This window comes from Saccopteryx leptura, chromosome 7, assembly GCF_036850995.1.
Source record: "Saccopteryx leptura isolate mSacLep1 chromosome 7, mSacLep1_pri_phased_curated, whole genome shotgun sequence".
Lineage (NCBI taxonomy): Eukaryota > Metazoa > Chordata > Mammalia > Chiroptera > Emballonuridae > Saccopteryx > Saccopteryx leptura.
This window is the reverse complement of record NC_089509.1, coordinates 109,402,396-109,429,391: the sequence shown is the minus strand read 5'-3', so window position 1 is coordinate 109,429,391 and position 26,996 is coordinate 109,402,396. Positions and strand designations below refer to the sequence as shown.

The following is a 26,996-nucleotide window of genomic DNA, read 5'->3' as shown; positions in this document are numbered from 1 at the left end:
CTGGGGCGTGATGACCAGAACTGTCGGGGGGCAGCTTGTCATTACATAAAAAGACATCTTCAAGGGTAGTAGAACCAGAGCGTTAGAAGGATAGACAGTTCCCAGATCCTCTGTGGCCTGCAGAGGAGTGGGAGAACACCTAGAGCTCCCTAGCTCCAGACTGGGCACTACAGAAGTAAACAAAGGTCGTAATTCTTAAGCCGCTGTGAACTGGCACCTTGTAGCTAAAAGAATTCCTACTATTCAAGGCCCTTTGGGATTCTTAGTCTCTGGTCCCAACCTACCTCGCAGTTTCTTTAGTCACCCTTCCCCCACTCCTCCCACCAAACACCCCAAGTTCCATCCACAGCTCTTGAGGTTTTCACCCAGAAGGCAGACTTCTTTCTCCTGTCATCAAGCAATTCTTGATGTTGCAAGCTCCAGCTCAAATGTCACATCCTTAAGCAATTATTATTTAATCTACCCAAAGCCCCTAATTGTTCTTGCCAAAATCACACCTGCCAAGAAAAATTAACTTCTCTTCTGTTGCATATTATTTTTATATCATACAGTATATTGCAATGACCTATCTGCCTGTCTTCCACTTGACTTTGAGAACTTAAATGCAAGTTATCTTTTTTATCATTGTCCACTCAGCTCCTGGAACAGTGATGGTTACTTAATAAACATTCAGGCAGTGCTTTGGTTTTTAAAATATATCTCCGGTCACAACACCAGATATTATGTATGTATTTTTGGTTATAACTGGTAGAAATTTAGATAAATTTTGAAATATAAATACTAATAATAAACCTAAAACTCATCATAATTAGTATATGTAGCTATTTATACTTTGTTAGACTTGGAAATTAGTCCCACGCCCAATTCTCAGTTGGAAACTCTTCTGCTCGCTACCTCCGACGCCTCACAGTATCTACTTCCTCCGCTGCCTTCAGGTCATAGTTGTTACATTTTTATCCTCACTTTTACTTTCTGTTAATTTTTTCCATTTTCCAATTTTAAAAGCTTTTTTGAGGCAAAGGAGGCATAAACTATAAATCACTTCAACTTTATAATTTTAATACTGATTTAGATGAGGACACTGGATGTTTTAGATAAAAACTTAGTACAAGATGTTTCAAATTGTCAAGGCTGCCGCACGGCATGGTTCCAAGGGGCACCATTCACTTCTCTGCTGCCCACATAAATGACGGTGCCTGCGGTGGCCCATTCCCTTGTTCCCTTCCCCTGTGTGAAGAGCTGTTTATGCTGTCCCTATGAGTAGAAAGAGCTATCTGTGGCCATGGTTCTCTAAGTGATAATTTCATAAGAGCAGTTGCTAGAGACAGGAGGAATTACCGTCTGGGAGATGTCATCTCTCTTACCCGAGCTGTGGTTTCCTGCCAACAAGGTGGGGCTCACAGAGCATCTTCCCAGTCTGCTGGTGACCACGGGTGGCCCCGGTGTCCCGTCCCATTCCTGAGCTTTGACAGGCTCTCTGGACGCTGCCCCGGCGTGTCCCTTCTCTCTGCTGTCCAGCTTCGGCAGTGGCTCTGTGCTGTGGCTTCGCCCTTTCAGCTCCTCTGTCGACTCTGTGGATGAACCAGAATTACATGCTGTAAAACAGAAGTCAAATCCCTCCCAGATCCCTTTTTAAAAAAAAATCAAAAGGACAATTTCCTAAAATGCTTTCAATATAGTTTTAGAGACTTGGGTGGGTTTTAGAGATTACAACATTCAAATACAACAGGGACGGAGATCCCACGGGGCCTTTGCTCCTGAGGAGTGCAGGTGAGTATGGCCGGGAAATAGTTTTCTCTCGGGAAGAGGAGAAGCTCAGAGAATCCTGAGGCTTCTTGGGTAACTCTGCCTGGGCTCGTTTCCAAGCAAACCTGTTAAAGTGCACTGCACACTCACTGTCTGTACTGTCTCATCTTTCTTCACTCCACAACCCGGCGTGACAGGATTCATTCCGGCCATACTACACAAACTGTTTGCTAATATCACCTTGGCCTTTGAGTAGGCACATTTTGAAGACATTGTTAGACCAGCTGGCAACTCCGTGAGACTTTCTTATTCACAGCTTCAATTCTTTCAGCTTCCCTGACAGCCCGTCTTCCCGTGTGTGTTCTAGGTCTCGCATCATTTCTGGCTTCTGCAACTCCTCTTCCTCAACACATCCCGTACGTGACGGTTGTCCCAACATTACTAGCTTAGCCACTGTTCTTCTCGTTTTATTGTCCTGTGATTATATCTTCCAGGGTTCAGCTAACCGTTGTCTCTGATCGTTAGAATTTCTAAATGTTTTAGTGAAAGCCTGGACCATACTCTGCTTTAGACTAAAAAAAAAAAAAAAAAAAAGAAAATTATCCAACTTCCTGCTGGATGAGTCTCTGTGGAAAACACAAACTCAACATTTCAGATGCTGAACTGACACCGTTTTTTACTAAACTGATGGTCTCTCTTGGCCAGCCAACCATCCAGTTAGAAGCTCTTAGAAGCTCACAGTCCCTTTAACTGCTCTACCCCAAGTCCATCCGTCAGCAGATTCTGCAGGTTTTATGTCTGAATATCTTGTCTCTTTTCTATTCCACTTTGTATCCTCTCTACCTCAACTGCTCTGGCTCAAACTCGAATCATCACCCTTGAATTATTGCAATGTGTCTCCCTGGCTCTCCAAAGTATAAGCTCCAAATACTGTTAACATGATCTGTTTAAAATGAAAATATGATCAATGTTATGTCAGGGCATGGATGTGACAGGCATTCTGCAATGCATGTACAAAAGTGTCTAAAAACACGTCCTAATGGTGGTTTTAAGAGTGCTACCCCCTTGCCACCACGAGAACAGTGTTATTTCAGAGAATAGCCATTCTACAATGTGGATAGGGAACTGTTTAAAAAAACAAACAAACAAAAAATGCAAATCTACTCAATGTATCCTTGACTAACATCCTTCCAGAAGCTTCCTTTTGCCCACAGAATTATGTCGAAGTTCTTTGTTATAACCCAAAAGATTCTCCACCACCTTGTGCTTCCCTCCCTCTCTAACTTTGTTGCTTACCCCTGAACAGTGTACTCAAGAAACGTCACTAAGTTGGTTGGAACATCTTCCTCTCCATCCCACTTCCAGCAGAAGCAAAGCTGTTTTCTGTAGTTACTGTCTCCTAGCTTGCCTGCTTTGAATACCCTATACCTTCTCTTTGTTCAGCTAATTGTCCACAGCCCTGTTTACTCAACTTAAGTACCCTCTAAAGTCTTTCCCACCCCTATACCAAATACCACCCCCTGCTGGGGTATGTGGTCATCTCTGCACCGGCATTGTCTTATTTCATCTTTCTATGTATTTGGCCTTATCAAAAGACCTTTAGTTCTTGGCCCTGGCCAGTTGGCTCAGTGGTAGAGTATCGGCCTGGACTCCCAGGTTCGATTCCCAGCCGGGGCACACAGGAGAGGCACCCATCTGCTTCTCCACCCCTCCCCCTCTCCTTCCTCTCTGTCTCTTTCTTTCCCTCCCGCAGCCGAGGCTCCACTGGAGCAAATTTTGCCTGGGCACTGAGGATGGCTCTGTGGCCTCTGCCTCAGGTGCTAGAATGGCTCTGGTTGTGGCGGAGCGATACCCCAGATGGGCAGAGCATCGCCCCCTGGTGGGCATGCCGGGTGGATCCTGGTCGGGCGCATGTGGGAGTCTGTCTGACTCCCTCCCCGTTTCCAACTTAGGAAAAATACAAAAAAAAAAAAAAAAAAAGACCTTGAGTTCTTTAAAGGCAAGATCTCTGGGGATCTTTTGTTTGTTTGTTTGTTTGTTTTGGGTTTCTCTTTTTTTGTTGTTGTTTTTTGTTTGTTTTTTGCATTTTTGGTGCCTGCCTCTAGCAATACTGCTCCATAGGTACTTAATTTATGATTTGTTTGGTAGGTTTCTCAATTTTTCCAGCATCTTTTTGATGTATATAGGAAATACAACATTCCTAATGAAAAAAGAGAATCAAGTGGATGTTAGAGTTTATTAAAGTAGCACAAAGTCACTTGATGTTTCAAAAATCTCATTATCTAGCAGTTGCGAGTTGTAAAATTCACCGGATTAAAAGTTTTTATTCAAATAAGGGATCTCTGAGAAAGACTGTAGTGCAAAAAGCCACAGAAATGATCTAGAGAATCTGTATTTTTTCTTTCCTTTGTGTGTAGGTCCAAGTACCCATCACCTTTCAGCTGTATCAAAGAAATGTCACGCTTCGTCTCCTCATCACCTGACTCCGTGGGGCAGAGCCAGGACCGGTTGTGGTACTGTAAGTGTGAGGAGCCCTGGGTAAGGAATCCGAGAGGCCCAGCTATGCAGCCTTGGCCATGGTCTGAGGGGAGTGAACCATGTCACTGAACCTTTGGTTTCTTCTCTTGGAGTCTCATGTTTTTTTAAACTACAAAATAGAGATAATGCCAGCTTTGCCTCACTTCCCTATTTTAAGTAGAAAGAGCTAATGATGTTCTACATTTTAAAATACTTTGAAAACTAAAAAAGTGCCATACACATAAAAAGTACTGCTAACTTAAATGAATTATAGCCATTTGGACTAGATGATCATTGAGAGACTGAATAGACATGTGGAAAACCACCAGCCACATAATAAAAATAGAAATCTAAATTATCTAGAGTAACCAGCCCAGGAAGCCAACCTACTATCTACAAATCAGACTTTAGGAAGTCAGACTACTGTCTCTAGAAAACAAGCCAGGAAGCTAAACCTGTATAGCAACCTGCTCAAAGCAGCCAGGACTTCTGGCCCAGCTTCCAACATAGAGCCAACCAGAAGAAGTCAAATACATACCCCAAATTAATCATATGGAATGTCCTGCTTTTAGTTAGCCTGCCTCCAGCTTCCCAAGGCCAACAGCCTCCAACCGGGGCACGTTTGAAGTGTTCCCTTTTCCCCAGTCTTCTCCCTGCCTTTGAGCCTCTGCCAAGGGTAAGCGCTGGGGGCTGACTGCCCTGGCATTGCAAGCTCTGGATAAATGGCCTCTGAGCATGCTCATTTGTTTGGTCTTTGTTTCCATCCACATTGCTATAGTCCCTTTCAGCTCCAAGATGCTATGCAGTTGTGTCAACACATGTCATGAGGACCATTCTACGAGCTAGACCTTAACCCGGGAGGGTAATGCTGGTCTTCTTCAGTGGGCTCAGGAGGAGTCCTGGTCTTTAAGTGGGCCTGTATGTAAGCCTAAGTCCCACTTACCGTGAAATCAAATGCACAGTCAAAATATTTTAAAAGTAATACATTCTGACATAGCAGTGACAGCAGAACAATTTAACCAACAGTTGCTTTTTGGGCGCCCTCAGTAAAACGAAATCAAACAGGTATCAGAAAAGAACACCTTAGATTATTTCCATGCTGTTGATTTTCAGTTGCAAAGAAAACGTGCTCTGGCTTCCCAATGTCATGGCCTCAAAGCCCAGTGACCCATCTGTTTCACTTCACCTTCTCTTCCAGATTTCAAACAAACCATTGGGGTCCTCAATATTTTACTGACTTCTATATTTGTTTCCACTGTCATCATTAAACATTTATCATTTTTTTGTATGCATGCGTGCACGTGCACACATATGCGCATGAGTGCGTGTGCGCGCGCGCACACACACACGTAGTCTTCTATCACTGGAATTGAAACTAACCAAACTAAAAGAACACTCAAAGTTAGCAGCGGGTCCAATATTATTCTTGAAGATTAGGACAACATTTTAAATACAAAAGGCTAATTATATGGGTCAGGGCACTTCCATCAGCACCAGTTTCTTTGTTCTCATTCAAATGACTCACACACACTCCAGGGAAGTGTGGAAGTGCACTTTGATCTCAAACCTCAACTAAATAAAAGCCGCATAGAGCTATGAAAACAAAACAAAAAAGAGACTTTTTTTTTCTTCTTCCTTTTTTGTTTTTCAAGTCCCAGAGGTTAGTCTTTGGTGCATTTTGGCAGGTATACTGAAGAAAACTGGAACAAAAGAATTGAAGAAATCTTGCTACTCATACTTAGACCTTCACACCTGCCTCCTAAACAGAAGGAAGAATGGAACAATCTGTTAAGAAAATCATTAATGTAGGCTACTGAGCATTTTATTTGGGAATAAGTCTGGTTTCCTATATATTCACATACAGCTTCCTACAGTATGCATTTTCTAATTAAAATAAATATGAAAATCTTCAAAACAATGGTTAAAAAGATACAGAAGGGGAGGGGAGAGTTTGCCTAAGAAATATGTACAACAAATTGTATTGGAAGGTCAAAGACATCTGCTCAGAGGAATAAGGACACATTTATCCATGTCCATTTATTTTCTTGTTTTCTTAAAGCCTGTTGAAAAAGAAAAATCATTTCAGTGGTGTAAACTTTTCTGAACAAGATCAATCTCAGGTACTGTGGGAGAGTTTTATGCGAAATCTCAGTTCTTTTCGGCCCTACGGCCCCCCAGCATGTAGCACAGGGCCGAATGCATAGACAGTCCTCTTCCTCTGTTCAGCAGTGAATGACTTAATGTTGACTATTCATCTGAAATATGATTATTCTCACGTTGAAATCAGATCTTGTACTGAAATCTTGCTGTGAAAAACACACATATGATTGCCGGGCATTTGTCATTAAGCTGGTGTGTTCTCCATATTATTTGTCTTAAACTACTCACAGTGTTTACATTAAAGAATGATAAATAAGACCGAGAGACCAGGAACAATCGTTTCATGACCAAAACATTCTCTCCAGAGTTCCAATCTAGCACCCCTCATGCTGCTCACCTTGCAGTTCCAAAGTTTCCCCATTTTCTTTCTCTTTCTGCGTCCATCTCTGGTTTTACATTTGCCTCTCTGGCTTCTAACACACTCCTCTCACTCTCTTTTCCTGCCCTGGACCCTGGGCCACCCGTCACTATGTGGCTTTCATCATCGGGTGTGACCCACGCCTGACACTGAGCTTTCCCGGAATCTTTGATCCAGTCTTTCCCACCAGCAGTCACTCTCCCAATGATGAAATGGTAGTGAGAATTCTTACAAATCTCCACAGAAATAACAGCATATACCTCCTCCTAATATAAATACTTTTTCTTTTTCTGGCTGGAAAGGTTATGTAATTGTTGATCTATAAGTCTGGTTCCGCCACCAGTTGCAAGCTTCTTCAGACTAAAGACTCCGTACTGAATAGAGTTCACAGTGAGGACAGACAGGCCGAATAAACTCATGAACATTTCATCCAGGAAAGGAAGCTCATCATCTTTCACACCTGCAGCTAACCCGGTGGTAGGTCCTCATACCTCACAGGTAGAACTCACAGCCTCGCCACCCTCCTCTCCAATCTGACAGCACTTGGACCAAAGTGTGCACCAATAACCCTCACTACCAAACATGAGTTAGTTCCTATAACCAACATTCTTTTCTTTGCTAACCCATACGTGTTTCTAATTGACTTGCAAACGATAGAGCAGAAAACAAGATATTTATTTTCCTGGGAAAATAGGGTTATTTGGAGATATAACCAGTAATACCATTTGTATAGGGGAGCAGAAGATTCTATTATTTTCTCTTTTTCTGTGTAATATTTCAAAGGATTGATTTGTCATATTGTCGCATTGTTTCCGTCAACATCCTGATGATTAGATGATTTAGACAAGAGGCTCTTTTATATCTGTGGTTTGTGACTGCGGTTACTCTTGAAATTTCACACTCTCACATAGGGATCCCTTGGTTACAAAATACGGGCTCTCGTTGTGCCTGGCAATGCACATACCAAAGCTCATGTTGCTGATGAGTGTTTGAGCTTCCTGTGGACACAATGAACTCCCCAGAATCGTCCTATCTTATTGGCATAATCATCAGGATAAACATTTCTCTGTCCTATTCCACCTGCTTTGAACAATGGAAACGATGAGAGGTGATCAAGGCGGATTAATTAGGCAGGAAAGACAATACAGTTGTAGCGCTAAAGGAGGCACTGAACTAAATTACTTTAGCCAATGGGTATTCGGTTCAGCCGTCACATGGCAGTGCTGAAAGGGACCTTAGAAATCCCAACTGCAACACGAAAAGCAAGGTGCGTGTCTGCGTCTTTGCTGAGATGGTGTCCTGTCTTCAGGTCTTCAGGAGCAGAGAGGTCCAGGGAGCAAGCCGTTCCCACTTCATGGGAAAGCTTGGCTCAACTTGGACATCTTTTTTTTTTTTTTGTATTTTTCTGAAGCTGGAAACGGGGAGAGACAGTCAGACAGACTCCCGCATGCGCCCGACCGGGATCCACCCGGCACGCCCACCAGGGGAGACGCTCTGCCCACCAGGGGGTGATGCTCTGCCCCTCCGGGGCATCGCTCTGTTGAGACCAGAGCCACTCTAGCGCCTGGGGCAGAGGCCAAGGAGCCATCCCCAGCTCCCGGGCCATCTTTGCTCCAATGGAGCCTCGGCTGCGGGAGGGGAAGAGAGAGACAGAGAGGAAGGAGAGGGGGAGGGGTGGAGAAGCAGGTGGGCGCTTCTCCTGTGTGCCCTGGCCGGGAATCGAACCCGGGACTTCTGCACACCATGCCGACGCTCTACCACCGAGCCAACTGGCCAGGGCCTCACCTTGGACATCTTTAATTGCTAGAAAGCTCTTGGAGCTCCCGTCAGCCTCCCTCCAAGAACCACCATGTGTTGTTGTTGGTAGTCCTGTTTCCGGAGCAACTGAGAACTCGTCTTTCTGCGTTTACGTAAAAGCCCTTTAGAATCCAGAGGGAGGGGATCTGTCTCTCCTTAGTCACGTCTTCCTAGAATACAGATCTAGAACGCTCACCCTGCCGGTCAGCCTGGCCTGAACACTAATTGCATGTCAGAAAGTGTCTTTTAAAATGGCAGTGTCTGGAGCTGATCAGAGCCAGACAACCCGGACACGATTTCCTTAACGAGTCCAGGCAAGCACGGGGGTTCCTCTCCTGCACGTCTATTACTCCATCTCCTGAGTCTCCAGGGAACACAGGGCAAAGGTTCCATGTCTCCACAATGAAAGGGCACCAGGGAGCAGGGGCAATCTTCTGTTTTATATTATCACTTCTCTCTTGTGTGAACTGTGTCGTCTGGGTCAGTTATGTCGATTCCAACACAGAAGGGATGTCTTCTCTAAATGTAAATAGAGAAAGAACAATAGCTCAGGTGTCTGGAGAGTTCATGATTTTAAATAAAACTGGAAAGACAGTCCAGGCTAGTGCTCAGAAGGCACGAGGTTGAAACCCGGGTTTTAATGAATTAGATGAAGCAGAGTGGAATGCGCGAGGACTCCCGATCATTTTATAGCCAGTGTTCGGTGGTTATTATTGAGATATTGGGCATGCTGGCTCGAAACAAGCACAGTGTTGTGGCCGGGGCTTCCACAGAATCAGCAGCTGCTATGGGTCCGATACTGCACTAGACTCTCTAAAAAATCCTATTGCCAGTCCTTCTGTGACCTTCTCAGGCACGGGGAATGACAGCATTCACTGTTAAAACAAACGGAGCGTCCTGCTGGTTACTCAGCTCTTCAGGTCAATCAGAGGGGAGTAAGTGGAGGGATCGGGACTGGAACCCAGGTCTCTCGAAACAAAGAGCTGAACCGGTGAGGCTTAGTTTTATTTTGTTTATTTTGGGTTCTTTTAAGAAGGATTATTTACCTTATTTTAAAAGAATAATAAAAAAAAAGGAGAACCACTTTCTTTTGTAAATAATTTGAAGACAGTGTAAACAGGGAATGAATAAGCTGAGATGTGGGAGAATCAGAGGTCAGTCTAGAGGGGACCGACCCTCACAGGTCAGCTCCTGAGACACCTCGCCCCTCGGGTTGTAAAGAAGGCCACGGCAGTCGGCAGACGGACGTAGACTGATCGCTGTCCTGCAGGACGCTGTGTGAATCCAAACCAGGTTATCAAGTGATATTTATCAGCAGCAGGGAAAGAAGTCAGAAAACAAAGGACGCTCATTTTTGAAGGCTGCCTTTAACAGTGTATTCTGACATATTTTATAGATTGCTTTGATAAAAAAAAAAAAAAAAAAGTCAAGCCTGACCAGGCGGTGGCACAAGTGGATAAAGCGTTGGACTGGGATGCCGAGGACCCAGGTTCGAGACCCTGAGGTCGCCAGCTTGAGCGCAGGCTCATCTGGTTTGAGCAAAGCCCACCAGCTTGGACCCAAGGTCGCTGGCTCGAGCAAAGGGTTACTTGGTCTGCTGAAGCCCCACGGTCAAGGCACATATGAGAAAACAATCAATGAACAACTAAGGTGTTGCAACGAAAAACTAATGATTGATGCTTCTCATATCTCTGTGTTCCTGTCTGTCTGTCCCTATCGATTCCTCTCTCTGACTCTCTCTCTGTCTCTGTAAAAAAAAAAAAAAAGTCAAGTGGAAAAAAGTATATATATACATGTATACACACATGTTCTTATTATTTTCAATCCATGGTAAAATGTATATGCTTTGCTCCCTCTGTGTAGAGATTCTGCATGCCAGGCACTGTGACAGTGCGAGGGCAGGGCAGGGCAGGGCAGGGCAGGGAGCCAACCCACCCTGGCCTCTGCCCACAGGGGGCTCCCACTCTGAGAGAGGGAACAATGACCTGACCAGTACAGGATTAGCGCTCTGGTCAGAGCAGCCAGGAGAGATGGGAGAGTTTGAGGAAAGAGTGGAATAGATGGCTTTTCCTAGCTGGGACTGGGAGCAATCCTGATTAAACTGTGACTGGAGGAACGGCCAGGGGAGCGAGAGGGCGCAGTAGAGGAGTGCCGCGGCCAGGGGGCACTCAGTTCTCAGCGCGGTAGGTAGAGGAGTGCTGTGGCCAGGGGGCACTCAGTTCTCAGCACGGTAGGGGAGTGTTGCGGCCAGGGGGCACTCAGTTCTCAGCGCAGTAGGGGAGTGCTGCGGCCAGGGGAGCGAGAGGGCGCAGTAGAGGAGTGCCGCGGCCAGGGGGCACTCAGTTCTCAGTGCCGCGGCCAGGGGGCACTCAGTTCTCAGCGCGGTAGAGGAGTGCCGCGGCCAGGGGGCACTCAGTTCTCAGCGCAGTAGAGGAGTGCCGCGGCCAGGGGGCACTCAGTTCTCAGCGCGGTAGGGGAGTGCCGCGGCCAGGGGGCACTCAGTTCTCAGCGCAGTAGAGGAGTGCCGCGGCCAGGGGGCACTCAGTTCTCAGCGCGGTAGAGGAGTGCCGCGGCCAGGGGGCACTCAGTTCTCAGCACGCCGGCTCTGCCCTGGGATCTGTCCTCTCAAGAGCTAATCCTGCCTAACAACAAACGACCAGGCCGACCACCCCGCAAATATAAACATGGTTAAAAGGAGGAGGAAGAGGGACAGTGGTTCAGGCTCCGTAATAAATTCAACCTGCCCAGAAGGAAGGCTTTGTTTGTTTTAAGAAAGCATGGGACCAGAATCTACATTAAAAAAGAAGATACTAATTAAGGAGCGGTGTAAGTGACAGACTGTAGAATTTGTATTTATTTCTGAGGAGCAGATATGGTGACGCCATCAGTGGTAAAGGAAGATTCTCCTAAGAGAAGCGTGCACAAAGGACCAGGAGGAAGATGCGTGAGGAGCATTGCCAGGCCACGGGCTCACTGTTGGCACCATCTTGACGTCCACAGAGCTCCAGGTGCCACCGTCTCAACATCCTACGTCACCAACTTCTTAAACATCCTTTTCAACACAGACACAAAGATGCAGAAATACAAAATGTTTTGTAGCATATATTTATATATATATCTATATATCTATATCTATATCTATATTTTAACAGAGACAGAGAAAAAGTCAGAGAGAGGGACAGATAGGAACAGACAGGCAGGAAGGGAGAGAGATGAGAAGCATCAGTTCTTTGTTGCGGCACGGTAGTTGTTCAATGATTTATTTCTCATATATCCCCTGACTGGGGGGGGGGGGGGGCTACAGCTGACTGAGTAACATCCTGCTCAAGCCAATGACCTTGGGCTTCAAGCTAGCAACCTTTGGGCTCAAGCCGGTGACCTCAGGGTTTTGAAACTGGGTCCTCCACTTCCCAATCCAATGCTCTATCCACTGTGCCACCACCTGGCCAGACTATAGCGTATTAATTATTTATTTTTTATTTTTTATTTTTTTGTATTTTTCTGAAGCTGGAAACGGGGAGACAGTCAGACAGACTCCCGCATGCGCCAGACTGGGATCCACCCGGCATGCCCCCCAGGGGGCAATGCTCTGCCCATCTGAGGCATCGCTCTGTTGCAACCAGAGCCACTCTAGCGCCTGAGGCAGAGGCCACAGAGCCATCCTCAGCACCCGGGCCATCTTTGCTCCAATGGAGCCTTGGCTGCGGGAGGGAAAGAGAGAGACAGAGAGGAAGGAGAGGGGGAGGGGTGGAGAAGCAGATGGGCGCCTCTCCTCTGTGCCCTGGCCGGGAATCGAACCCGGGACTTCAGCACGCCAGGCCGACGCTCTACCACTGAGCCAACCGGCCAGGGCCGTATTAATTATTTTAAAAACAATTTCTAGTGTTTGCCTCTGATGCAGATGAACTTCTGACTTTAACCAGATGAAGATCACTTTTTGTAATTCAGAATCTCTCCTCTGTTCAGTGATGAGATAATTGTTTTTTTCTAACTGACCTTATTGTCAGGTCTTAATTTGATGTCAAGATTTTGAAAAATACTAGAGAAGGTTAAGTTGAGAGTTCATTAAATAACTACCCTGAACACACAGCCAATTCTCTGCATATTAAAAATGGAACATAACTATGGAAAGTGTCCTTTTTGTTCACCAATCCTTTTTACTTCAAAATAGTGCATAAAAATGCAAATGTATCCCTATAATTTACCACATTAAATATTTAGGCCCACAATTCTTCTCAGCTCCTGTAATGCCAATATCTACCTTTTAGTTTTTGTGTTTTTTTCCCAATTAGGAGCTGACATTACTGAAGAGTATCTTATCCCTGTTACATCAAGTTCTTCACATATTCAATAGAGAAACTGCTGATAAAAATCTCTGAGAGGGACAAACAGAATTCTAAAACACTAGCCAAACAGAGTTTGAAGGTTATAAAATCTTTATAACCTTGGCCAGGCACACATGTTGACTCAGGATGTTATAAAACATCTCTATTGTTTGACAAACTCTGAAATCAACAGTTAGAGAAGACCTGACAATTGAGTCATTCTTAAGTAGGACACAGGCAGCAAATTACCATGAAGCCAACAATCTAAAAAAGAATCTTCTTAAAGAAAGGAGGCCACAGGGACTCAAACATATGTGATTCTCACATTCTTCCTCCTCCCCATGGGCCCTGTCAGTACTGCTGGCTTGAGATCTCTGGGTTTTGTTGTTGGGGAAACTTGACCCTGGTACTGGTTCTGCCATCATCTGTGTGGTACCGGGTAGGTTTCCCTACTTCCCAGGCTTCTTGGTACTCATCTCTCTATGAAGAGATTTAGACCACGACATCTCTGAGATGTCTTCTGGACCTGAAAGTCTACATATATAAAAAAGAAGGGCCCAAATCTTAAAATCAGATAATCACTTTCCTCAGTTTCAAGTGAAATGGGATTCATGTGCACTAAACACATTACAGTAATGATATCTGGTCAACCTGTCCAAACACAGAAGTCAGTTGTTTCTGAAACTGCAGCCGCGGTCTGTTCTGAGGTTTTTCAAACAGTTATTATTACCACAGGCCAGAAGAGGGGTGGTTTTCCATACAAAATATCCTTAGGCGCAGCCAACAGCATGAAGAGCCACACAGCCCAAATGCAGAAGAAAAGATGCCAAGTTCAGGAGAAGGAACAGCAGTATAAAGAGAATAAAGAAACCGTGAGTGTGGCTGGAGTTGCCCTTTTGTGAGACAGTAGAGAGGATTTGGCTCTATGAGCAGAACGATGCATACAAAGGGAGACAGTGGCCAATTATCTGTCAGATTCAAGAAATTAAAATTAATTTTTCTTCTATAGGAAACAAAATGTGGAATTCTATCGATGCCTCCACGGCACTTCTGTTTTCATCCCTTTTTCAGGTGGTGATGTCAGAAAAACCCTTCGAACAATAAATAGGAGAGAAAGAGAATGGCTAGAAAGATCAAAGCAATACTCCGTTGCTAGACATTTTATAAACTGAGAAGACTCTGTAATGTAGGACATTTTTACATATCCTCAAGACTGAGTTAATGTGCATAGAAAATTACTATTAGGCATCTGGGATCAAAATTGAAGTTCCTGTTGCATGGCGTATTGCCATATTTTAATAGAAATAGCTCTAGATGTTGTTCGAGGATATAAAACTACGCTAATAATGCAGTGCATGGATTCATACCAGCAATTTAGCAACCAAGTGCTGAGGGCTCATCCCTCTGAATGCTGTGATCAGGGAAGTCCCAACCATAGCATCGTAGAGTGTAAAGAGCGCTGTCTTCGGGGTAGTGACACCCTGGGTACCAGTTCAGGCTTAGCCCCTAATTAGCTGTGAGGCCTTGGGCAAATCGCTGTTTTCTTCTGAGACTTCATTTGCTTATACTTAAATGAAGCATCTGGGCTCAAGTACCCTCCAGTTTAAGATTTTACTGATAAGTCCCAGAATGTGTTCTATACTAGAGTTTCTCCATCCTGAACACGTATTAGAAATAATCGGGAGCCTTCCAACGGTTCCCACGCCTGGGCCACAATTCAGTTCGATGGCAGAGGGTGGGGCTTTCACGCTCGTGGTTTTAAAAGCTGCTAAGAATGTTTTAAAATAAAGCCGGGGTTCAGAACTTTTTTTTTTTTTTTTTACAGAGACAGAGAGAGAGAGAGTCAGAGAGAGAGGGATAGACAGACAGGAAGGGAGAGAGATGAGAAGCATCAATCATCAGTTTTTCATTGCGACACTTTAGTTGTTCATTGATTGCTCTCTCATATGTGCCTTGACCGTGGGCCTTCAGCAGACCAAGTAACCCCTTGCTTGAGCCAGCGACCTTGGGTCCAAGCTGGTGAGCTTTGCTCAAACCAGATGAGCCCGCGCTCAAGCTGGCAACCTTGGAGTCTCGAACCTGGGTTCTCTGCATCCCAGTCCGACGCTCTATCCACTGCGCCACCGCCTGGTCAGGCTGGCCGTATCAAAACATTTTAAACAACATCTAATATACTTTTCATTATTCTTTTTGTATATTGACTGGGTCCTTTATTTCCATGGTTTTCCTGTGTGAGCTAAAAGCATTTTAATTATCCTTTCTTAGTCAAGGAAAAGAAACAAGAGTAGAAGAAAAAAGGAGCTAAGTTTATTTTTTACTTATTAGAATTCCTTTAAAGAAATGTTATTGTTGGAGAAGAAAAATGACCACATCAAATTTTAAGATGACCTCCATCTTTTGCTTACTTGTTATGATTGTACCCCCTCCTCCTAAGTAATGAAAGATTACCCTGCCAACTCTAAGAATACACACAAGCAACAGTGAGCGGGTGGTGAGAATTTGTTGTTGAATTTTGATTCTTTTACTTGGTATCCTCAGTTAGGCTGTCTTAAAAAGGACAGGGAAACCAGCTGTTTGAGGAAGATAACCAACTTTTTATTAATAGTTAGAAGATAAAAAAGTCACTAACCTAAGATAATCCAAAAAAAATCATACTCTTCATTCAGTATTGTCTGTTTTCTGTGCTTATGCGGTGTTATCTTTTAAGGCCATAGTTCCTTTATTTATTTATTTTTTATTTCTTGAAGGGAAGACAAGCTTTTCCACTAGTAGGTGGGAGGCGTGTGGGAAGCTGAATATATGCACAGGTGCAATCAACTTTAATTAAGGCTCAAATCATTTTAACAGGCAGATGGAAAAAAAACACTTTAATCTTCTTTAAAAGAAACAGAGACATGCAGGCACTAAAAATATTAATGCATGGGAAGAAAAACATCTCTTCCATTCTTCCTAAAAGATGTAATTCTGAAAATATATTCAGAAATGATTCTGATGCAAACACTAAATGCTAAAAAGGGTAATTTCTTCACCACAAAGGGCAATATGAAGATTTCATTTCTGTCAAAGTAAGTGAAAAACTTAGACTGTTGTAATCATACTCACTAATAACTGTATTGGGGGTTAAAAGAAGTTATTGGTTTACAGTTTTATAAGAAAAGCAAGGTAGGAATACTAAGCCTTCTGTAGGGGGGGGAGATACTGATGGCTACAGAACTGAATATATACAGTACTATACTTTTTGATGATTTTAATTTACCAGTTCTCTAGATCAGTATGGTTAGAGAAATAAATGGTTATTGGCCTATTTGAAATTTTTTATAGAGTTTTTTTTTTTTTTTTGGAAAATATACATATAAATTTGGAGGATAAAAACACTTGTTGGCTCTGGCTGGTTGGCTCAGTGGTAGAGTGTCGGCCTAGCATGTGGATGTCCTGGGTTCGATTCCTGATCAGGGCACACAGGAGAAGCACCCATCTGCTTCTCCACCTCTCCACCTCTCCTTTCGCTCTGTCTCTCTCTTCCCCTCCCACAGTCAAGGCTCCACAGGAGTAAAATTGGCCCAGGCTCTGAGGACTGCTCCATGGCCTCTACCTCAGGTGCTAGAATGGCTCCGTCACAACAGAGCAACATTCCAGATGGGCAGAGCATTGTCCCCTGGTGGGCATGCCGGGTGGATCCCCATCAGGCATATGTGGTAGTCTGTCTCTCTGCCTCCCCACTTCTCACTTCAGAAAAATACAAAAACAAACAAACAACAACAACAAAAAACACTTGTTAGGGTAAAGTCTCCAATGAACAAGATTTGATTCCCACCCCCATCAATGGTATTTTAAGTGGTTAGTCAAGAAGACCAAGTGAATCTATAGAGAGCTAGAACTTGTTTTTGATTGTACTTCTCTACACATAATACCTTCGCTCAGGCAATTGAAGCTGTTTGGATTTTAGTTGTAAATATGAAGGAGTTACACAGTATTATTTCTCAGGTCTAGCAAATATTTATTGAGCTCCCATTTTGTGATTTATAGTCTAAAGAACAGAGAGCAGGAAGTCAATGATCTTATTCTCCACTTGTTTTCTTTGGAGCAAAGGAAGGTAAGATACAAGAGTTCTTCTTTTGGAAATTTTATGTAGCGGTACCATTCACCAACCTCTCCTACCCTTCCTCCCACCTTCCCTCCATTCCTTCCTTCCTTTTCTTTGGTTGTGATTTTTTCTCAGCTTTCTTTTGGGTTAGGTGTATGCTACCTGTCCCCTTGTTTCAACTCCTGTCATTCTCTATTCTTCATGGTCTTTTATATATACATACATACAAAATGCATGTGTGAACTGTTTAATCACAGGAATAAAGACCCAGGAATAAAGAGGTTTATTTTTCCTGTTTTGCAAAATTAAATACAAAACAAAACTGGGACCTGAATTTGCTGTTATTTCTTATTTCTGACATCACTGAGACTTTTTATTACTGTGATATCTTGTTTCATAAGTCATCTGGTAGCAGACTTCTTTGTGGCAAAATCAATCTGAATGATGAATGAGGCCACAGAGAATTGCAGTATCCATTCTTTCGCATTAGGCTCATGAGTTAAAGAATAGGAAAAAAAAAACCAGAAAAAAAGAAACGCTGGAGGAGAAAGGGAGAGCAGAACTGTGTGGAAGACAAGATTTTGTAGATGCAGCTGTGATTCTACTGCAAACAAAAACCAGTCAGCTCCTAACAGCCTCAAAATCAGTGCTGGAGTGAATCCTGGATGCCCAGGCTTTGTGACCTTCAGAACCTTAGACAATGTCGTGACGCAGGTCAGGAGGGCCAGCATGGCACAGGGCAGGGTGAGGGAGAACGAGAAGCAGAATGCCTTCCTGAGGGCTCAATCCTACACCTGCCCATCTTCTCTTCTCTTTAGGTCTTTGTAATACTGCTTCTGATTCCGCGAGTCTTCCCTCAGAAGCTGTTCTCTCTAGTAATAATAGCATCGCTCACCTCCATTTGAATTCTTGGCCGACATTTCAAAATAAAGACTCTGGCCCCTGGAATAGTGCCTGGCACACAGTAGGTATTTTATCAAATTCATTGAGTGAATAAAAGACTGAATGTATGCATACTGATAGTTAAAACAAGTATTTGTAGCATCAAAAAAATTAAATAATTGGAAATAAACAACCAAGGAAGTGAAAGATACACACACTGAACAGGACTTCTTCCATCAATCTGACCAGCTCACCGCACTCTTAGTGCTGCAGAATTTAGCAGAAGGCTGGTGCTCCATTCCCACCCGGCTTTATGTGGACCCACTATGCGGCTGCACATCACCATCTGAAGGGAACTTCCGTGGTCTTTCATCACAGCCCTCAGCAGACGAGGACCCAGCGTGCTCTTCCCTGCCCTGGTGACCCCTCTGCCTCGCTGGTTTTGTTTGTGTTCCTATTTCATGCCCTGCAATTCAGGCATCAGACGCACAATTCTTCATAAAGGCTTGCCGTATACATACTATATGCTCTTCCTTTCAAAAGTCTTGGAACACAGGTGTCTGAAAACCTTAGTCTGACAGATTCCGCTTTGCTTCTTTGTAGAGTATATTTGAATGCGAGTGGGTGCCTTTTGTGGCCTTTCTCTTCCTTCCTCAGCTCCAGACCTAGGGGTTTCTGTTAATTGGAAGCCATTACAAATGTAGCTGACACACGAGCCCACCAACCCCCAGGGACACAAAACTCAGGTATGGCTTCCCTCGTTGGGCTCCACAGCTTCCACGGTCCTCTCTATTCTTCGAAGAACTTTTAAAATTTGTAGAGAAAGACAGGCTGCTGAAGGCCAGGGCAACACCCATCTGGCACTGACACGGACTGGGAGCTGGCCTCAGATGTCAGCTGCTCGGGAGTCTTTGTGGGTCTGCCATTGATTTCACAGGGAAGTGGGTCAGGAACGCTTTTAACCAGAGACGTCTCAAGCTGCAGTTTTCATTTAACTGGGAGGGGTGACTATTAAACATTGATGTGCAAAGCGAGCCTCTGCTTAATTAGCATCGGGACAAAGATTTTACTAGGAAAGCCATGAAGTTAATCAAAAACGAGAAAATTGACAAAGAAGTACTTCCACAGCTATTTCTGTGCCGGTAGCTTTTCATTTATGAGAAATATTAAGGATGGTCATTTCATGCCTTGCCTACTTTACACTAGTTAATCTGTACTTGGGAGGTTAGCATTCTTTCTATATCTCTGCTTGCACACATGTTTTTATACAACATGTCAGTGTTTGTTGGCTGTTTTGACGTTGAATTTATTTTTTTCACATGCTAACTTTAATTTTTTTTTCCCCTCATAATGATTAGCTACTTTAAAAGGAAAAGAGATTCTACTTGAATCTTCTTAGAAGCCACACTTCACAAACCACCTTTCTAACTGCCTTTCCTCTACATACTAAATATGTCTCTTAGAGTAAGTACTTTGAGTCTTCTTGGTTTCTACCTTATTCATTGGTTAAAACCTATTCTTTTGTGGAAGCCAAGCTTTTATTTAAAAGATAAACCATTCGTAATTAAAAGATAGAAGTATTTAGTACATTTGGAAAAAAGTCACCAACCCAATTATACTGAATATTTTGTTTGCTGATAAATCATCTTTCACAATCATGTGGTCATGTTGCGAACCCTTTTGTGCAATCAAGACGACATCTCTGTTCTCAGAGCTGTTCTCTGTAAGGAAAGGGCAGCTTGGCTCCATCAGGTGTGACGTCCCTCCTCCTTCAAGGCTTAGATACCCACCCAGCAACCTTAACACAGCCTGCCTCCCGTGGGAGCGAAGAGCGGCCTACGTTCTCGCCAATGCTCCGTGCTCCTCACGTCAGCTGTTGGGTGATCCACTTAAGATGTCAGATCCTTTACCCAAGCCTCACTGAAGGGAGGTGTGCAGACAATATGGAATCTCCGAAAATTTAATTCATTCTGACCTTAACTTCATTTTTAAGAAAGTGTTGATTCTTTCCACACATATCTAAAACTCAGTCACCCCGTAGAACTGCATAGCGATTTACATTTTACTGGACCTTTTTCTAGGTACAATTTTCTCTCATGTTTTTATAATTCTGAGAGGAAGGTAAAAAAATAAAACAAGACTGGGAGAGTTTGCCGTGCCCTGAATGCACAGGCCTGCCTCCAGTGACTCCCCGAGCTACCTTCCGTTACAATGAGATTGCTTTTTAAGCTGGTCAAACAAAGGAATATATATATATTTTTTTTAAAAAAAAAGGTACAAGAATAACAATACATTTTTATTCTCCTTATCATTTTCTGGAAATTAAAGAGTAAAAGCGCTATACTCAATACCTTCTATAATCTAGCCAATAGTTCTATCTACAAGATAAGATCTTAGTATTGCTTCTAGAGCCATCAAGTGAAATTCTGTGCCATGTTAGTTTTCATGGGCCCTACTTTAATACTTTTATAAAGTACTTGGATTAGATTATGAATCCTTGCTCTTATTTTTCTTGCTATGTGCTATCTGGTTTCCTCAATCAGTAACAACACTGATTTCCCTTCTCACCATTTTATATCAAAATCATTCACACCTCGTTTCTCCATTAATGTTCCTTGGAGTGTTTGGTTCTGACCCATCTCACCTAGCATTGATCTGGGTATTCGGTACACAAATCAGATTATTTTCAATATTTGGAAACCATGGCAGTTCCTTTAGACTTTGCAATTAAAAAAAAACCACAACATTAGCTTTGGAAAAATTAATACATCCACAAATAGAAATTAGCTGTGCAAAATACAGTCACAGAGGCTATAGGAACTTCATAAATATAGTCTTCGCTCCTCAAAACTTACCATTTAATTGTGGAGGTTAGATACACACATATCCATTTTAGCCAATTGTTGATCATTCAAGGAACATGTGTTAAGTGGACTTTGTGCCAGAAAACGTGCTAATAGCTGCAATAATAAGACTCAGTATTGTGTACTGACAATTTAGTTGGGAAAGGAAACATTTAAATACTAATCACAGCCCCGTGTCAGTAGTGTTTTTAGAAGAGCTTTCTACTTATGTACATAAAATAAAGGAGCAGAACGCTTCAAAAAGGAAGAGGAAGAGATAAAGCCCAAAAAGAATCACTAACAAGGATGTCCTATTGCATGAAACCAAGAGAAATATCTTCAACTAGAGTCAGCAACAATGTCAGACGTCCTGTGAAGTTTAAGAGAACCAAGAATGGGAAGAGTCCAGGGCCAGAGACCAATTAGGAAGCCCTGAGTGACTCTGGAGTGAGCAGAAGAGGAAGCCAGGTTGTAGGAAATTAAGGATGGAATGAGGAACAAGAAATGGAGGAATTGAGTCCAGAACATTCACTTCAGTGATTTGGCTGTGAAAGGGAAAAGGAGAATCATGGCTGGTGGTAGAATCAAGGTGTTTTTGCTGAAACACCAATGGACAATTTTATTACAGTTTCTATTAAGCAGTAATTGACGTGGCTTGGTTTACAAGCCAAAGTGCATTCTGCAGGCTTAAAGTGAGATCATCAATCAACCAGAGAAGGACCACTGTGAGGCAATCTGCTTTGACTTTTTAGGTTTGAAATTTCTTAGACCAAATTGACAAAAAGTTCATCACTTTGACATATCTCTCTTGCTGTTAATCATCGATAAGGGGTTAGTAACTGATCGATGAAAGAATGAAACTAGATTGTAAATATAGAGGCAACTTGGATATTCAGACTGTGATAACCTAAAGAGAGAAATGCTTCACTTCAGCTCGGATCATTCTGTTAGAAGCTGCTAATATCTCCATCCTTTTCTAGCCTTCTAGTTCTTGGAAACCTGGATTTCTTACTCGTGTTACAGACACAAAGCTACATTAAAACGACTGTCCCTAGCATTCTGGTTGAATCTAGGTTTGGACAATACATGGATGTTCCCGTTCTCTACCTGCTGACTCTTTCTACCTACGGCTTTTTCCCTTTTTATTTTCTTGACTTAATTACATCATTTCACACCCACTACAGGGGAATTGACAAAAAAAAAAAAAATTAATGCTATTTTATTCAATGTAACTGAAAGTTGACCAGAAGAAAACATAGGGGGAAGTTTTCTCTCCATCATCAATTGTCAGAAAATATTATAGACTTCTGGGTTTCGAATTTTTTCTGTAAGTTCAGCAGTTCTGGGTACTCCTGGCTGGACAAGATATGCTGTTCCAAAATCCATGTTACTAACGCTCCCCCCCCCCCCCCAGATTCTCCTCAGTAATTGTACTTCTTTCCTTTGGGAGTAGCAATAACTCAAACTCTCCAGCTGATTAGTTACTTTACCAGGAGTGAAACATTTAATTAACCTAGCTCCCGTCAGCTAACAACAATAATGAGTTTGCTTCAACTGAGAAACATGTCCCACTTCAGACACTTCATTAAATTTGGAATTGCCACCCATTTATGGAGTTCTGAAAAACAAACTTTTTGAGAGTTAAAAAAAAGTCTTTTCAAAAGTTTTATAACTTAAACTTCTTTTTACTTGAGAACACACACATTTAAGACCACCCATCACAGAATAATAGCTCCCTGGGTTTATGCATTGCCTTTCCGCCAAAGAAGTTAAATAACTTGGTTGAATGGTTTTCAGTCTCTTTGCTAATTGAGCTCATTAATGAATAATGTCAGTTATATTTGTATTCTGTCTTTAAAATGTTGGTTTCCATTATTTTCTTTTAAAATGCATCTTTTTATCTTCAAACATTGAGATATGATCAATTTTCATAACTCAGTCACTTATACAGAAACGGATGACAATTTGACATCTACAAAATGGTCTATGCTTAAATGCTTTATGGCTCTATTCTTTCGATCTTTCCCCTAATAAATCTGCCTACAATGGAATGGGCATTCTTTTAAATGGGACACGTATGAACACAAGCAATGAATTTAGCATTCAGTGTAGTTCCTTTTTGGCTGAATAACTATATTAATTTCAGTGTGAAAATTCCAAAGTCATAGGATATGACTTTTTGTTTTATTTAATGATCAAACATTTTCCATGTAGCTTTTGTTTCCTCAAGTTCAACAGCCCTCTCAAGTGACTACATCTATTAATCCAGCAAGTTCAATAAATAGCTATCATTTATCAACTTTAAGAACTTTTATATTGGGTCAGATGTTACATGAAATAAAATAATAAAAAGTTATGACATTTTCCCTCTCTGGCCATTTGCCTTAATGGTGAATAATACAGAAAACACTTTATAAAATACATACCGTTCCAGAAGTACAAAATACTCTCAGTATTTAAAGAACTTATTTGTAGACAATAGCATAAAAAACACCCTATAAATCAGTAATATAGACTCTTAGCAGGGATCCAAAGATTAGATTTTGTTTTATGGAGTTACTGGAAAAATCATTTCAAGAAGAGAAAATCAGCCAGGAAGCCTGAGAGGCAGGAAAGGGGTCATTTATTTGGGGATCTACAAATCACCCCTAACCTACAGATGCACCAAACACAGCCAGAAGAGACTCACAGTTTTAGCATCTAATATTTTCATGGGAAAAGTGAGAAAACTGAGGCATGAAGAGATGAACTGATGAATACAAAACTCTCAAAGCCTTTTGGTGATTGAGCCAAGATGGAAGCCACCTCTTGTGACATCCAGCCCAGGTCCTAGTCTTCTAGACCAAATTTAGTTAGACTGCGGGACAGACCTAGGGAGCTATGATATGTCCCATAGGAATGCCTGACTTATACTTAATATTTAATTCCTTATCAATGTCAAAGTGTGAAAAAACATGACATTAAATACAAATCAGAAACCGACTTTTCCATCTGAGGTATTCAACAGGAGGAAATGACATTTGTCCTAGTATATTTCATGTGTATAAAATTAAATACAACTGAGGGAATCTTGATTATTTTTTTTTTTAAAAAAATAGACTGTTGTAGCTTTATTTCTGAATTGAAACTGTGTCTGCATTTTATAAATCTAAAGTAGAGAAGCTCCCTCTTAATGGAGAGAATTGCTGATTAAATTGCTGACAAGCAATTGCACTTAAAGATCCAGCAGCCAGAGAACATAAACATGAGGGATAAACATGTCTGCCTGCATCAATCATAGCCAGCTGCAGTCTACCCCAGAAAGGTGAGCAATTATTTATGAAATTATGTCTTCTTCAGTGAGTCTGGATTTCAATCCTAGGAGCAACCGAATGAGGAAAACAATGTCATGGTCCCAATTAACCAAGAAGGCACAAGGGTTTTCAAAATCAAGAGATTTTACTTATTCTCTAGTTAACCTCACCATCCTGAAAAAAAAAATTATTTAGCTTTTAAAATAGTAATAATTAAATAGGCTAGAACTGTAGTCTTTAAAAAAGATTTTAAGATAAATGCCTGATTCTGTCAACTACACAGAAACACAAATCCAAAGACAAAAGCGGTGCTGCTTAAAAGCTTCCTGCACAGGGCGTCTTCCGAGCTTCGGTTTGTTCCGCCAGATCGGTTTCTAGGTTACTGATGCTGGAGCTCTCAGGCCATCGGCTGCGGTTTTCAATCCATGGAGTACTTTTTTCTCTTGGGGGAGCCACTGGCCACCAAGTGACTGCATCGTTGTGAGCAAGATGCCAGCAGCTGAGGACAAAACAAAACCCTCTATCCCTGGAGGCGGAACTATCTATTTGGTAGCTCAGTACTGAAAAATCTCACAGAACAAGGAAATGTATACATATGTCCTTAAGTTACGCTTAGAGAGGTAAACATGCAGTCTCTTTGCTCAGGTCATTAGGTGATTCCAAGGCTCACCGGGAGACCACGTGCCTTCAGGGGCCATTCAGAATCCTGGGCTGACAGAAGAGCCCGGGGCAGTGGCTGGGATGTTCCAGAGTGAATTCTGGAGGGTGCCGAAAGCTTTTGCATCCCCTTCCCAAACTGATGACACCCATTATGTAGTCCATGCGATTTAGGTACAAATCGAGCTTTCTCTTAGTACACAGATATTCCTGGGAATGATAACCCTAGGAGTCATTAGTTTTGATAATAACTACTACATGTTCATGGCAATAGGGAAGAGGCAAAAGCTGGAGAGGTTAGCCAGCTTTTTCCTTCCCCACTCCTGCTCAGCTCTGACTTTCACAGGAATGAAAAGGAAGGAAGATAAATTCCTTCATTATCTTGTTTGCTGAATTTTACTGAAAAAAAAAATATTTTAAATAAATGAAACAATGTGTAGATTCTCCTAGAAAATAACATTCATTCCATGTTTTCCAGGACAGCTCAGTTCTTTTTTTTTACAGACATAGAGAGAGAGTCAGAGAGAGGGATAGATAGGGACAGACAGACAGGAACAGAGAGAGATGAGAAGCATCAATCATCAGTTTTTCGTTGTGACACCTTAGTTGGTCATTGATTGCTTTGTCATATGTGCCTTGACCGCGGGCCTTCAGCAGACCGAGCAACCCCTCGCTCAAGCCAGAGACTTGGGTCCAAGCTGGTGAGCTCTTTGCTCAAACCAGATGAGCCCGCGCTCAAGCTGGCGACCTCGGGGTCTCGAACCTGGGTCCTCTACATCCCAGTCTGATGCTCTATCCACTGCGCCACCACCTGGTCAGGCAGGACAGCTCAGTTCTTTTTTCTTTTTTTTTTATTCATTTTTTATTATTATTAATTTTAATGAGGTATGTTGGGCAGATAAAATATATTATGCTCACTTTGTTAAAGATGGCACTGCCCACATAGAAGCCCGTTGCCCAGGTGATGGTATTGGTTGCCCTTCTTGTTTGAGATGGACGTGATTATATTAATGTGTGTTGGGGGCGGGCTGTAGGCAGGCAGGATCCTTGTAGCTTGGGGCTTGGTTTTGAGACTAAGCCTTTCCTACCCTTTTTGATGTGGGGTGGTTTACTTTCATGAGGAATCCCATTATGCCTCAGATAAGTGACTTTGTATCAGAGACTTCCTTGTTTGTATACTGGATTAAAGGTTTTGGTTTCTACACTATAAAGTGGGGCAGACTGGGAGCTTGCTCTCTCTTGGTTCCTGAGATTAGCATTAGAGCAGAGCAGAGAAAAGCCACATGGAGGAAGCCAGGAGAAGCAGCCAAGATGGAGGAATGCTGAAGGAGAAGCCAGTTTGTGCAGAGTTTGTGCAGGGAGAAGGAAGGAGATGGGGAACAGAGGTGAATAAGTCTGGTGAGCTAGAAACCTTTGATTCTAGGAAACTCGGCTAAGTCAGTAGCTTTGTGAGCACTGAATGAGTGGGTTTTGGAGCCCAGTGTGTGTTTCTACTTGCCCGCCAGGTGCAAGCTAGGATTAAAGATAATGGTCCATCAGTTCTTGGCTTCGTTATTTCATTACCATCTATCTGAATCAAATGAGAATCTGCATGGGCCAGGCGGCTGTGATGGAGGCCATGCCTATTGGCTTTACAGGGTGACATTGATAAATCAGGGTACATATGTTCAGAGAAAACATCTCCAGGTTATTTTGACATTTGATTATGTTGCATACCCATCACCCAAAGTCAAACTGTCTTCTGTCACCTTCTATCTGGTTTTCTTTGTGCCCCTCCCCCACCCCCATGGTAAAAGACAGCTCAGTTCTTAAAACGTGGATATATCTGACCATCTCAGATATGAATCCGAGAACATCCTTCAAGAATGTCTTTCAAGACTTCATAAAGGGGTTAGAGCGGCCTTTGAAGGTAAAGGTCACAAAGTCCCTACAGTGCAGGTCAAACACTTATATGAGATAACAGTCTCTTCAGATGAGTTTGGTGTCTGGTTTCTTGTTCCACAATTCATTCATGGTGTGATAATACAGTGAGAGAAAGACTGAAAGGGGCCTGGGAGAGCGGGGAGGGGAAGGCAGGCTATAGGCATCCATAAAACTACTGGAAAAAAGGAAGGAGGAAGGAAAACCACAAAAAACAAACATAAAAATTTAAGTAAATTTAAACGATATAGCAATAGAGGGCTAGTTAGCTTGACAGCCTCTAAGAGCCCGTGAGGCTATCCCAATATAATCATAATTAAGCTATAGATATTGTGTCACTGCATTGCAAATGACAGGGGACAATGGTAGTCACCACTGTGTGAGGCTTCCCGGTTTAGATCACCTTGCCAAACA

The 26,996-nt window shown here is 42.6% G+C and overlaps 1 protein-coding gene across 3 annotated transcripts in view; it reads right to left on the bottom strand.

The window, feature by feature from the left end:
- The window catches only part of NYAP2 (neuronal tyrosine-phosphorylated phosphoinositide-3-kinase adaptor 2), a 242,646-nt gene that overhangs the window by 53,346 nt on the left and 162,304 nt on the right, over window positions 1-26,996 (bottom strand). For all 3 annotated transcript variants that reach the window (XM_066345791.1, XM_066345792.1, XM_066345793.1), the window contains one exon: window positions 1,365-1,571. In XM_066345791.1, the coding sequence (XP_066201888.1) occupies window positions 1,365-1,571 (207 nt within the window). The remainder of the gene's footprint in view (window positions 1-1,364; window positions 1,572-26,996) is intronic.